Genomic DNA, 13,237 nt, shown 5'->3' with positions numbered 1-13,237 from the left:
GTCTGGGCCCCCCGCCTCGCCCCGGCGCTCAGGCCGCTGGCCCCGTCCTCGCCCCGGGGACGCCCCAACCGGAGGGGCCCGGGCCCACCGGGAGGCCCCGGGGAAGGAGCCGCCCCCGCCGCGGGGGTCCGGCCGAGCCGCGTCCCGGGCTGGGGGGGCCGAGGTGGCGGCGGCGGCGGGGCAGGGCCGGGGCTCGCCCCCGGGGGCGAACGCCCCGAAGTCCCCCGTGTCCCCCCCGGCCCTACGGCCGCCAGCCAGCCGCGCCGTCCGGCCCCGGCCCCGGCCCCATAGCCCCGGCCCTCACCTTATAGCCCCGGCCCCCTCCCTATAGCCCCGGCCCCCTCCCTATAGCCCCGGGCCCGTCCCTATAGCCCCAGCCCCCACCTTATAGCCCCGGCCCCCTCCTTATAGCCCCGGCCCTATAGCCCCGTCCCCCACCTTATAGCCCCGGGCCCCTCCCTATAGCCCCCACCCTATAGCCCCGGCCCTCACCCTATAGCCCTGTCCCTCACCCTATAGCCCCGGCCCCCTCCTTATAGACCCGGCCCTCACCCTATAGCCCTGTCCCTCCTCCTATAGCCCCGGCCCTCACCCTATAGCCCCGGCCCCCTCCCTATAGCCCTGTCCCTCGTGTCCCTCTCCCTATAGTCCTGGTTCACACCCTGTGGCCCCGGCCCCCTCCCTATAGCCCCGGCCCATCCCCCCCAGCCCCTGTCCCCCCCCCCGGCCTTGCCCCCTCCCCCCCGCCCCAAACCGGCCCCCCCGGCCCCACCCCCGGCCCCTCTGGCCACGCCCCTCAGCACCCCCCTCCTCGGCGCCTCTGGCGGCGCGGCCCAATCCCGTTATCTCACCGTGCCCTCGCCTGGCTGCTATTGGGCGAGACGGCGGAGCGACGCGGCGCCGAGCCAACGGAAGCTGGCGCCGCGGGCGGGGGCGGGACATCCTGCGGGCCGGGCCGTCCCCGCCCCGCTGCCCGGTGCTGCCCGCGGCCTGGGCCTCCGCCGCCGCCGCCCCGCCCCGCGGCCGCCATGCCGCACAGCTTCAAGCCCGGAGACCTCGTCTTCGCCAAGATGAAGGGGTACCCGCACTGGCCGGCCCGGGTGAGACCGCGGGGCCGCGCCGGCGGGGGGGCGCGGCGGGGCCGGGGGGGCCGGGCCGGAGACCCCGTGCCGAGGTGGGGGCCGGCACCGGGGTGGGGGCGCGCTCGGGCCGCTGTCCCGCGGTGGGGGGCCCGTACCGGGATGGAGATGCCGTAACGGTACCTGTGCCGGGGTGGGGCCCGGTACCGGCCTGGGGGTCCATACCGGGATGGGGGCCCTGGTGCCAGCACCCGTCCCGGGAGGGGGGCCCGGTACCGGCGTGGGGGACTTGTGCCAGCACCCATACTGGGGTGGAGGTCCCACAACGGCACCCATTCCGGGATGGGGACCTGGTACCGGCATGGGGGGTCCATACCGGGATGGGAGCCCTGGTACCAGCACCCATTCCGGGATGGGGACCCGGTACCGGCCTGGGGGGTCCATACCGGGATGGGGGCCCTGGTGCCAGCACCCGTCCCGGGAGGGGGGCCCGGTGCCGGCATGGGGGGGTCCATACCGGGATGGGGGACCCATCCCAGTATCTGTCCTGGGATGTGGGCCCGGTACCGACGTGGGGGACCTGTACCAGGACCCATACTGGGATGGGGAGTCCCATCCCAGCACCCGTACTGGGTTGGGATGTCACGTACCGGGATGGAGCCCTCGTACCGGCACCTGTACCGGGATGGGGACCCGGTACCAGGATGCGGTGCCCCATGCCGGGATGGGAGGTCCCATTCCAGCACCCATCCTGGGATGGGGACCCGATGCAGGAACCGTACTGGGATGGAGATCCCCTACGGGCACCCGTACCAGGATGGGAGCCCAGTACCGGGATGGGGTCCTGCACTGGGATGAGGGGTCCCACAACAGCACCGGGGTCTGATCCCGGGATGGGATGTCAGGTTGGCACCTGTACCAGGATGGAGAAACCCAGACCAGATGGGGGGCCAGGGCTGGAACTGGGGTCCCATGCTGGCACCTGTACTGGGAGGAGATCCTGCACCGGGCTGGGGGTCCCGTACTGGCACCCACACCGAGGGAGAGAGGGGGGTCCCCCACTGGTGCCTGTACCTGGCAAGGGATGAGGGAGACCTGGGGGACCCCTCACCAGGAGGGTGTTTGACAACCCCAGGCAGGGGGACCCGGGACCCCCCTCCTGTCCCAGTGGCACCCTGAGCCCTCCCTTGGGACCTGCACCCCTGGCCTGGGGACCCCTGCTGTGCCCCGGGGCCCTGGCGCTCCAGGCACCCCGAGCCCATGGGGGTCCCTCACAGCCCACCCCCTGCCCCAGCACCCCGGAGCAGTCCTGCCCTTGCCCTCCATCCTCATCCTCCCACTGCCTAGCGGGGCCCTGCCCCGCCAGAGACCCCCATTCCCCTTCCCAGCCTGGATGTCACCACCCTCTGTCCCCCACTGGGGACAGCAGCAGGAGGCCTGAGTTTGGGGAGGGGTGGGGGACAGAGCTGGGGTCCGGGGCTGCGTCCCTTGGTGGGGACAGGGGGGGATGCACATGCGGGGGGCAGCACCCGGGTGTGACGCATGTGGGGGGCTGCGGCTGAGCGCTTGCGAGGTGCGGGATCGGAGGGTGCCGGTGCAGTTTGGGGGGTGTGGATGGGGCGCGAGTGGCGGGGGACGACTGGTCCCGCTGGCCGGGTGACAGCGTTGTGCCGTCGTGGTGCCTGGAGGAGACCCGGAGGAGTGGGCAGAGCGGGGGCCGGCGTAGGATGTGCTCACCGGGGAGTGCGAGGCGGCTCGGGGGCTTGGTCGGGGTCTGCGGTGGTCCCCGGCGGCAGCTGAGGGCAAGGCAGGTTCATCCGCTTGAAGGTGTCTGATGGCAAGAGACCGGCAGGTGGAAACCGTGTGGGATCGGGGCCGGCAGATACCGGGGAGGCTCAGGGTGCCAGAGACGACGATGCTTGGCTGCACCACGCCGTGAGATCTGGGATGCCATCCCCGTGCTGTTGTGGCTGGCCTGGCGCCAAGAGGACTCGGTCGTTCCACGAGAGCCCTTGCGCTGCTGGCGTCTGCAGCCCCTCCTGCTTTAGCCTGCTTGCTCTTTTGGGGAAGGCTTTCCCCTGCCCCGAAGACCTCCCCAGCACGCGGGGCAAGCCCCTGCGCACCCCGAGGCTCCCGCCTGCGGCTCTGCCCGCAGCCCGGACCACGTGGAGCGGACAGACGGGCGCTGGAGCCGGCGCGTGGGAAGAAGACGGGGTGGCCCGCGTGTCCCGCCGGCAGCGGGGCTTTTCCTGCGGCCGGTCTCCAGCCAGGAAGGACCCTCAGGCCGCCCCGTTGGAGCAATCGCCCCCCGCCCCGGGCTGGAGGGGGCTCCCCTCGGGCGTCCCCCCCGAGGCAGCTCGTGCGATGGATCTCTGGGGAGTAGCACAAGGCCCACGTTTCCCTGGGCGTTGAGCCCGGCCGTGGAGAGACGACCTCACGCCGAGCTCTAGCCGTAGAGCATCCGTGCCGGATCCCTTCTGTTACTCTTCTAGAGATCCCGCCGGGCCCTGACGCCGCAGTGGGACTCTTGCGCGTAGCAAGGTCCCCGTCCGGGTGCTTTCTTGCCGTGCTTGCCTCCAAGCAGGTGCGGGTGCCGGAGGCCGACGCTGCTGGCCGGGGCTGATGTGCCCCGCAGAGGACGTGCTCAAGCCGCTCTCTCTGACCACCTCCTGCTTTGGGTTTCCTTTCAGATCGATGACATCGCGGACGGCGCCGTGAAACCCCCACCGAACAAGTACCCCATCTTCTTCTTCGGCACCCATGAGACGTAAGCGCTGCCTCGCTCCCCTCTCTGGGCTTTGCCCCGCTGCCTCTGCTCCGGGCTCACCTCTGCTTTGTTTCTCTCCAGCGCCTTCTTGGGCCCTAAAGATCTCTTCCCTTATGAAAAATATAAAGACAAATATGGGAAACCAAACAAGAGAAAAGGCTTCAACGAGGGATTGTGGGAAATCCAGAACAACCCTCACGCCAGTTACAGTGCCCCTCCGGTGAGTGTGGGCCTCGCGCGGCGGGGGGGCCGCGAGGACGTGGGCTGCCGGCGCCTCCACCTCTCCTTTCCTCCGAGCCGCTCTCCTCCTTTTTCTGCTTCTCATTGCTACGGTGCCTACGCGCTTCCAGCTCGCAGATCGGCTTTCTTGGGGTTGAAGTAGCTTCCCTTCCCTGCCCTCTCCCTTCCTGAGGGAGCCAGCCCTCCTCCTCCTCCTCCTCTGGAGGAAGATGCCTTTGCCCCATCTTCAAGGTGGAACCGGGGATGTGCTTTGTGCCGCTTGCCCAAAACCACAGAGGATTTCGTTGTCAGAGCGAGAACTTGAGGCTTGCTCGTCCCCAGCTCCCAGACCTGCGCGTGGAGTGTTGGGCAGTCCCCCTCTTCATCCGTTTCTGAGGTCCTGAGCCAAAAGCCGCTGGGCTGCTCCTTCAGCGGGCTTCAGAGCAGGCCGGGAGACAGCTCTTTGCTGTCAATTGCTTGCGTGGGCATTTCGTAACCATAATTGTGTGATACAATTTATTGTATAGCGATCTTCAAAGAAGGCGTCCAAAGCAGCTTCATAGGCAGTTGGTCTGAAGAGGCAGAGGAAGGTTTTTAAGGTGAGCTACAAGGGCGAGGTGGTCTAGAGGTAGGCAGGCTCAGGGAATGAGCCCCCTGGCCGTGCCGCTGCCAGTGCAGGAGAGAGGATGTGGTTTGAGTAGCTGAGGGAGATGGTTGGACCCAAGACCGCAGATGTAGGGTAAGGTGAGACCATGGAGATGCTTAAAAACCTGGAGAACAACTTCAGCTTGTTGGGTGGGAGGCTGGTGATGGTGAGGGAGGCAGCACCCGCTTTGCCCAGGGACTCCACCGTGAACTCCCAGCAGGGGTAAGAAACCTGTTGGTGAAGGGCCTGCTGCGATTGAGGGACCGAGGCAACGCCAACGGCCCCGGCAAGGCTGAGGCTTCACCAACGCCAACTGCGTTTTGTGGCCAAAATGCCTGGAGGAGCAGAAGAAGAGACTGAAGTAGAGGTCTTGTTTGGTTTTGTGACCTAAATGAAGGAGGTGCCAGGAACAGTCAAGGATGAGGAGAGGCTTTCCAGCAGGAAGGCTCCAGCACTGGAAGGATCCCAGCGCTAGGAAACCCCTTGGGTGTGATGTCCTTGCGTGAGGAACCTCACGATGGGCTGCTGAGAAGCCAGGAGACCTTTCCTACGTGGGAGTGAGGGAGCAGGACACAGAAGATCCCAGCTGGGAAGAGTGGTGGCTGCCACGCTGGACTTCTCATGAGGACCTTTCCCGTGGGGAAGGTGTGCGATGTGCTGCGGGGTGAAGCCGTCTGAGAAGGAAGAGGCCTGGCCCTGGCAGCGCGCCGGAGGAGAACGGCTGCTCCCTGATACTGGAGGAGAGGCTGAGCCGAGCCACCCAGCCCTGCTTGTCTGGCGCCGTTCGGGCAGAGGAGGGCTGGGGTCCGCTCGCCCAGGAGGGGCTGTCAGGTCTAGGCTTCTCCAGGGGTCTTTAGCAGAGCGCAAGGATGGGGGGAGAGGGGAGCGAGGCGACAGCAGCGGGTGGAAGCCGAGCTGGGGGATCCAGAGGGAAGGTGTTGCTGGTGGTCTCGGGGTGGTGCGTGAGGGGCCTTGGGAAGGGGGTGCAGGGGAATTAGAAGGGGGTGAACTGAGCATCCTCGTTGAAGGGCTGGTCACGTTGTCCCCCTGCCCCAGAGCCACGCTGAAGGGTTCTGTGCTGGGAGGGTAGGCTGCCCCACGCTCCTTTGCACGCACACCTCTCTGCTCAGCGCTGCCGTCCATTGCTCGTCACCCTTTTGTGCCCCTTCTCCTCTCCCCCCGGTACACCACAGGCCCCTTGGGGTGATAACACAGCTCTCGTCTCCGCTGTCTTTAGCCTGCGAGCTCCTCGGACAGCGACGTTCCCGAGAATGACCCAATGGGGGGAAGCGATGCAGGTGATGATGAGGAAGACACTGCCATGGCTGCAGTCGCCACGGAGAAAATGGAAAGCGATGAGGACTCGGATCGAGGCAGCGACCACAGTGGGCTCAAGCGAAAATCGCTGGCTATGAAAGTGAGTGTGGGCTGAGGCGGTTCCACGCAGCAGAGACGGGAGGGTGTGCTGGTCGGGAGGACGCTGATGCAGTCCTTGGGTCCACCGCTGAGCTGTTGCCCACCATGCAGCTTGTCAAACCCGCCGTGGCAGGAGGTAGTGAAGAAACCAACTCCCTCTGGATTCTCCGGTGGGAAATGGGGTTCAGTACATGTTTGGGGGTCTCACAGCTGTCTCGTATTGTCTGTGGGATGGTGGCATGGCCCAGTCCTGGTGTAGTTTGTAGCCAGGAGGAGAGACTAGAGCCGCAGGTCTCTTCTGAGTGCACGTGGCTGCTCTTGCAGGGCCAGTTGGGAAGAGTTGTGCAAAGCCCTTTCCCAGCAAGCACTGGCATTCTGTTGTGGGCGGAGGGGGCTTCTCGCACGTTCTCACTTCTCGCGTATCAGATGCCGGTGGCAAAACGGCCTCGGAAATCCTCCAGTGACCTGGATCAGGGCAGCCCTTCCCTGACAGAAGAGGAGAACTCAGAAACATCTTCCGAGTCGGAAAAAAACAGTGACCAGGTGAGAGGATTTCTGGGATACGCTTGTATGGAGGCTGACAGGGTGGTGGGTAAAGGGCTGGAGGAAGAGCATTACTGTCTGCGGGGGCAATGGCTCGAGGAAACCTGACTGGCTTCTGAAACCGTCATGAGACTGTTCTCCATTTCTTCCTATCTGTGTTTTCCTCCAGGACTTCACTCCTGAGAAGAAGCCAGTGGCCAGGGCTCCCCGGAGGATGCCAGCAGCGGGGAGGAAGAAGAAGGTAAAAGACCCCAAGTCTGCAGTGCAGCAGAGGGAAGCTGGAGAGGAGTCTGGCGTCTGTGCTGCCTGGAGCGGGGCCGGGGGTGGCAGGGCCCTGCCATGGGCTGGGTGTGTTCAGCACCACGGGGGCCCTTGCCGATGCCTTGGTGACCCAGTTGTGCTCCATGCTGCTCTGTTTTGGGGCACGCTGCTGAGCCACTGCCGCCCCCGCTGCCAACCCCACTCTGTGCCTGCAGAAAGTGGAGTCCGGCTCCGACTCAGACTCCAAAGTAGACTCGGATTCGGAAATGGGAAATGCGACTGTGGACATGACCAAGTCGGACTCCAACTCTGATTCAGACTCGGATGTGTCTGTGAAGAAGGCTCCGCGGGGCAGGAAGCCAGGTAACGCCGAGGAAGCTTCTTCCACCACTGCTGGCTTCCTCAGGGGACTGGAGAGCACGTGAGGTTGGGGGCTGCTGAGGCTCTGGGGTCCCCTTCTGTTGTGGACATCTTGCAGCCCCGATCTGAACAGCCCTCTGCCCTGCCGATCTGGGGCTGTTTTAACAGAGGGACAGCCGGGGCTCCTGCTGAACATCTCCCCGTTGTCTTGCAGCTGAGAAACCCCCTCCCAAGCCCCGTGGCAGGAAACCGAAGCCCGAGCGTGTCCCGACCAGCTCCAGCAGCGACAGGTGAGATCGCTGCCAGCCTCGGGGCTCGGCTGGAGGGTCACCCACCTCCCCTCCGCATGAGGGGTCCAAGCGTGCTTTGTCCTTTACAGCGACAGCGATAGTGACGTGGACCGCATCAGCGAGTGGAAGAGGCGAGATGAAGAACGGCGGCGGGAGCTGGAGGAGAAGAGGAAGAGGGAGCAGGAGGAAGAGATCCGTCGACTCCGGGAGCAGGAGAAGGAGGAGAAAGAGAAGAGGAAGGAGAAAGCGGAGAAGAGCGAGGAGATGCACTCGGACTCAGACAGCAGTGCAGAGGATGAAGTGGCCAAAAAGGGCCGGAAAGGTCGGGCCAAGGCCCCGTCCTCCTCGGACTCTGAACTGGAGCTGGAGAAAGAGGTAAGTACAGAGCCATGGGGAGCTGGGGACAGACACAGCCCATCCTCTCAGGTCAGGTCAGCAGGGACCTCCAGGAGCGGCAGGGACCTGCCGCCGCCTCCTTGTGCTACGCTGGGGTTGCCCACGCAGCACCGGGAAGGGTTGTGGCCACAGGCACATCCACGCCTTGCAAATGGGAGCTCTTCTCCTGGCCCCCGATGCATTGCCATGGTGCTCTCCCTCCCACCACAGTCATCGGATTTGCTCCGCTGCCCTCCCCGGAGCCTGGAGGAGCATCAGCCGGATTTGGCTGAAGCACAGGGAGGGGTTGCAGAGGGCTCATAGGAACCGTGCTGCCCGTGGTCAGAGGCGAGGTCGCCCGTTTAGCCTGGCGAGTTCCTCCGTTGTGGAGGGGGAGCCAGGAAAGCAGCCCGAAGATCCTGAGGTCTGGAAGGACATGTGGGTCTGCCAGGGTACTGCAGGCTGGGTGGGCCACTCTAGGTACCAGGATACTTACTTGTGGAGCTGCGCATCGCTGTGCTGCAACCCAAGTCTTTTTTTATCCCGTGTGGGGGATGCGCCTGCACCCGAACCGCCTGCAGCAGTGGTGCGATGGGTGCTGGATCGTGCCCAGCGGGGCCGTGGCACTGTCTCCCTCCCGCAGCGGGGAGGGCTCTGCCGCTCTCGCCTGCATTGTTCTCTCCTCCAAGGTAAAGAAGCCGGTGAAGAAGCAGCCCTCGGAGTTGTCAAGGAAACCGAATCAGAAGGAGAAGAGGGGCCGAGCAGAGGAGAAACCACGGAACAAGTCAGCATCTCCCCTCCCCGCATCGGTGCTTTCTTCCTCTGGAGACAGGGCCGTTGCTCTGCTGCGGCCCAACCTCCCCGGCTGACGCCCCGGGGTGGGGATGGGGGTCCCCGTGGAGCTGCCCCTGGGCCGGCAGCGCCCGTGGAGGGGCCGGGCTGTTTCCTCCCCTCTTGTCCCCGGGAGCTGAAGGGGCTGGAGGAGGTGTCAGGGGGCACCAGGCTGAGCTTCCCTGGTGTTTTCCGTCTCGCAGGGGAAGACCCTTGGGGTATCATTTTGGGGCTCTGCTTTTCTGCAATCCCGGGAAGCTGGGGCATGGGGGAGCTGCTGCCTCAGGGCTCCTGTCTGCTTTCGAGCTGGGAGATGTGTGTGAAAGCGTGGGTGGAGCGTGGCGGGACTCTGCTGCCTGGCTTGCACCGACGGGCACGCCGGGGGGATGTGCCGATGTGTGCCATCACCCTTCTTGTTAGCCTGGCAGCGAGCGGGTGGTTTCACCTGAATGATCTTACCTCTTTCCTTTTCCTTCCACAGGCCTTTGAAAGTGGAACGAGGCCGGAAGAAATCTGACCTGATCCCCGAAAGGAGGATGGAGAAGAAGAAGGGTGAGAGCCGTTGCTTGCTGTCAACAGAGGGGAGGAGAGGGAGAGAAGGGAGCCCCATCCCGAGGAAGAGGAGGGATCTTTCCCAAAGGGCCCTTCCCAGCACTGCTGTGGTCCCGGCATTGTGTTGGAGAGTGTTTACAGGGTGTGCAGAGACAGCGAGCTTCCCTGTATACATCCCCTCCCAATCTTGGCACACCGCAACCCATCCTCTTCGGAGAGGCCCTGGGGCTGTGTTTGACCTTGGAGATGCAGGAGGAAACCAAACCCTTGCTGGGGGAAAGGTCCTGGGCTCCAGGCAGTGCCATGCTCTCCTCCAGTGGCCTCATGCCTCCACCTGTCTCCCTTGCTCCTCCAGAGCCCACAGTTGAAGAGAAACTTCAGAAGCTTCACAGCGAGATCAAGTTTGCCCTGAAGGTGGATAACCCGGTGAGTGCCCGGGAGTGCCGGCCGGGCCTGCGAGGTCCCTGCTTGTCGTGTCCTTGGCCACCGCGTGAGCCTGGCCCGGCTGCAATACCTGGGGGTGCTCGGCCTGGCTGAGCCTCCTCTCGCCTTTCTGGATGCTGGGTGGCATTAGGGGACGGTGCCCCACGCAGCGCTGCCCCAGGTGCCCACAGGGAGACTTCCAGGCGGCTTCTGATCTTGGTGCCGTCCTTGCAGGACATCAAGCGGTGTCTGAATGCGCTAGAGGAGCTGGGCACGCTCCAGGTCACCTCTCACATCCTGCAGAAGCACACTGATGTGGTGGCTACGCTGAAAAAGGTAGGGCAGAGGGCTGAGTCCCTGCCTGGAGGGAGCGAGGAGCGTGCTTGGATCACCCCAGCTCTAAGGGCATCCCTCCTCCCTCTTTCTGGTGCAGATCCGTCGCTATAAAGCAAACAAGGACGTGATGGAGAAAGCTGCTGAAGTCTACACCCGGTTGAAGTCACGTGTCCTGGGACCAAAGATGGAGGCAATCCAGAAAGCCAACAAAGCTGGGCCTGAGAAGGACAAGGGGGAGGCGGAGAAGAGCCAGGAGAAGCTGTCAGGAGGGGAGACACGGAATGAGAAGGGGGACGAGGAGGCGAACGCTGGTAACGCTCCCTGTGTGTCTCAGGGCGGTTCTCTGCTCTGTCCGGGCACGTAGCGATCCTGGGGCCCTCCTCGGGGCACGGCACGTCTCGCTGGGGACTGGGGACACAAACAGGGGTGGCCCTTGGCCTCGGTGGTGGAGGGGATCGGCAGCCACGTGTGGCACCTCTGGTCCAAGAGTGGGAAAGGACTGAATAGCGAACGCTGGCGGCAGTGAGAGCAGAGGGCAAACCTCAACGCCCACGCCCTGGCTTCGGGTGCCTCTGGGCTGATTTTTGGGCCAGGATGGCTCCTTGCTGCCAGCTTGAGCGCTGGTCCAAGGCACCGGGGAGACGGAGGAATGCGGAGACGCCCTTGGACGCTGGCTCAGGCCCTTGCGCAGGCAGCTGGTGCCTGGGCTCTTCCACCCTCCTGGCTGGGTCCCTGCCTGGGGACGTCCTGGTGATGCTGCAAGAGCCTCCCCAGAGGAGCTGATGGGGAAAATCCGCTCTGACGCCTGGCTCTGGGCTTGGGAGATGGGGTCTTGGGGGCCCTTCCCGTAGCTATCGGGGTCAGGCCAGACCTGGGGTCCCCTCGGTCTCAGCTGGGTGTCCCTTGCCTGGATGGGGACAACCTGTGGCCGTGGGTCCTCGCCTTGCTCAGCCCCTTGTGGGTCAGTGCAGACGAGGTCTGCCACAGGGACCCGAGTGTCTGAGCTTCTCTCTTCCCTTTAGACTTGTCAGGTCCTGTGAATGGTGAATCCCTGTCCCAAAAAGCCGAGGGCGCAGAGGAGAAGGACAAAGGCCAAGGGCCGGGAACCGGAGAGCCGGAGGCGTCCGCCGAGGAGACCCACAACAAGTGAGCGTGCGAGGGGCAGAGCTGGGGGCTTGGGAGCTCGCCTGGAGCTGATGCACGTCCAAGCTGGGCTCTCACATGGATGGTTTGGGGGTCTCGTGGGTTGTGTGGGGCTTTTCCCAAGCCGGGGCTTTTCCCACGTTGGGATTTCCCAGGCCATGGGAGAGGGGGTGCTGCGGGCAGGGGAGAGGCTCACCGTGATGCCTGTGCTCTCCCCCAGCAGCGTGCAGGACTATCCCAAGGCCGAGCGAGCCGGGCCGGAGCGGGAGAGGGCTCGTGGGGAGTCAGAGGCTGTGGATGACGCGGAGGAGAGCTGAGGAAGCGGCTCCCGCCCGGAGGAGGAGGCAGAGGGGCCACGAAGGGAGACTGGCCTCTGCCTCGTCCCCTGCTTGAGTTACTTCACTAAGTCACACAGTAGCTGATGTCCTAGGTCTTGTCCTGTGCCCCCGGCCCCGCGAAAGCACCGACCGTGGCGGGGCTGTGCTGGTTGTCTGTATTTGTCCCCTCTTTTTTTTTTTTTTTGTTTTGGTTTTGTTTTGTTTTGTTTTTCCCCCTTACCTAATTTCTTGTGATTTCAACGGACATGAAATGAATATAAAGGGTTTTTTAATGAAAAACACAAGGAGCCCCAGTGTCTGTTTCTTAAGGCATCGCTGACTGTGACGAGGGCAGGGCAGGAGCAAACCCCTGCCTGGGGCTGGGGCTGGAAAATGCCCCCATGGGTCCTCCCCTCCCCTCGGGCTGTGGCCCGTCCTCGGAGCCAGGGCCAGGCACCCATGGGTGGCCTGGCCGGGCCCAGGGGAGGGGAGCGGGGCGGCCCAACCAGGCTGCTTTCGGCTTGGTTTGCCGGTGCCCGTGCTGGGCTCTGCTTTGGCCATGAGGGCTTCTCCCTGCTCCGAGCCCGTTTCCCAACTATTGCCGTCTCTCCAGCCGGAGGCAGCTGCTGGAGCCAGGTCCCTCTGCTCCAGGGGAGGCAGCAGGGCTGGGCACCAGCTTTTGGGTTAAAAACAGAGTAAAAATGGTGTCTTCTCTCCCATCTCAGCCAGGGAGGGACTGAACCGTGGCAGCATCCTGCCTTGTGCTGGGCAGCATCTTTGTCAGTCTGTCTGCTCTTTTGCAAAGATCTGAAGCTTTTGTACAGGTAAAATAAAGATGTTCCCAGCTCAACCAGACGCTGCGTCCTCGAGTCCTGTTTGTGCCGTGGTGGAGGGAGGATTCCCCCACCCCGCTTTGAGGCTGCTGTTGCCGTAACTCTGCCCTGGGGAGAGGGTTATTTTTTTTTTTTTTTTTTTTTTTTTTCTTCCCAGGGCTGATTTCATGCTCCAGCCCTCCGTAAACAAAACCCAAATAAAATCCCCAAAATAAAAGTGCTCCGTGTGCCTCTTGCCCAACTGCTGGCAAGCGGAGGGTGGGGGGGGGGGCAGGGAGGGGGTTGAGATGGGTGCTGCTGCCTGGTGCAGGGCCAGGGGCTCAGCCCCATCCTTGGGCTGGGGCGACACTGAGCGATGTTGGGGGGATAACCCAGACCCCCATGCTGGGGCCGGTGGGTGGGGACACGGGGCTGTGTCACTGTGCCCCCGGAGGGGCTGGCCAAGCCCTGCACTGCCCCAACAAGGAGCTTGTGTGAGCCCCCTTGGGACGTCACCCTGGGTCGGGGGATTTAAAGGCTGATATGCAGTCTGTCCAGCCCCCCCAACCCACCCCACCCCACCCCACCCCCCCTCCCCCCCATTGCCTTTGGCTGCCGCAGCCCCCGCCGGCACAGACGGCAGCGCCAGGGAACAGAATAACGCCCAGACACAGACACGAACTTGAGCAGAGCCATGTTGGTGTCGCTGAGGGTGCAGCAGGGTTCAGGCGCTCGCACGGCCCCAGGCGGGGTGGGGGGGGGGGGGGGAGCTGTTGGTTGAATTTGGGGCACCCCTAGGTTTGGGGGTGCGGCGGGGTGGTGCGCGGTGCCACTGCGCTGGTGGTCTCGGCAGCGTCTTCCAGCCAC

General features: G+C 64.2%; 1 protein-coding gene across 3 annotated transcripts; it reads left to right on the top strand.

The window, feature by feature from the left end:
* Positions 1 to 1,028: 1,028 nt before the first annotated feature.
* On the top strand, positions 1,029 to 11,829 carry HDGFL2 (HDGF like 2). 3 transcript variants are annotated; one of them, XM_075723552.1, is made up of 16 exons: positions 1,029 to 1,100; positions 3,770 to 3,846; positions 3,928 to 4,066; positions 5,949 to 6,128; positions 6,554 to 6,670; positions 6,840 to 6,911; positions 7,147 to 7,294; positions 7,506 to 7,581; positions 7,671 to 7,956; positions 8,646 to 8,740; positions 9,269 to 9,339; positions 9,695 to 9,765; positions 9,997 to 10,098; positions 10,196 to 10,409; positions 11,121 to 11,244; positions 11,465 to 11,829. In XM_075723552.1, the coding sequence occupies exons 1-16, from the start codon at positions 1,029 to 1,031 to the stop codon at positions 11,556 to 11,558; spliced, it is 1,938 nt and encodes a 645-aa protein (XP_075579667.1). In that variant the 3' UTR covers positions 11,559 to 11,829. The 3 variants fall into 3 exon arrangements, with proteins under 3 accessions (XP_075579667.1, XP_075579666.1, XP_075579668.1); XM_075723551.1 differs by having other exon boundaries at positions 11,462 to 11,829; XM_075723553.1 differs by lacking the exons at positions 3,770 to 3,846; positions 3,928 to 4,066.
* Positions 11,830 to 13,237: the final 1,408 nt, after the last annotated feature.

Source organism: Pelecanus crispus, chromosome 20 (genome assembly GCF_030463565.1).
Source record: "Pelecanus crispus isolate bPelCri1 chromosome 20, bPelCri1.pri, whole genome shotgun sequence".
Lineage (NCBI taxonomy): Eukaryota > Metazoa > Chordata > Aves > Pelecaniformes > Pelecanidae > Pelecanus > Pelecanus crispus.
The sequence above is the reverse complement of the archived record's forward strand: the minus strand, read 5'-3'. Positions and strand labels throughout refer to the sequence as shown.

Excerpts from the sequence above, each read along its gene's own strand:
- HDGFL2 (XM_075723551.1), top strand. The coding sequence starts at position 1,029 with ATGCCGCACAGCTTCAAGCCCGGAGACCTCGTCTTCGCCAAGATGAAG. Across the intron at positions 6,912-7,146 it reads CAGCGGGGAGGAAGAAGAAG|AAAGTGGAGTCCGGCTCCGA; the intron begins GTAAAAGACCCC and ends CTGTGCCTGCAG. Across the intron at positions 7,295-7,505 it reads TCCGCGGGGCAGGAAGCCAG|CTGAGAAACCCCCTCCCAAG; the intron begins GTAACGCCGAGG and ends GTTGTCTTGCAG.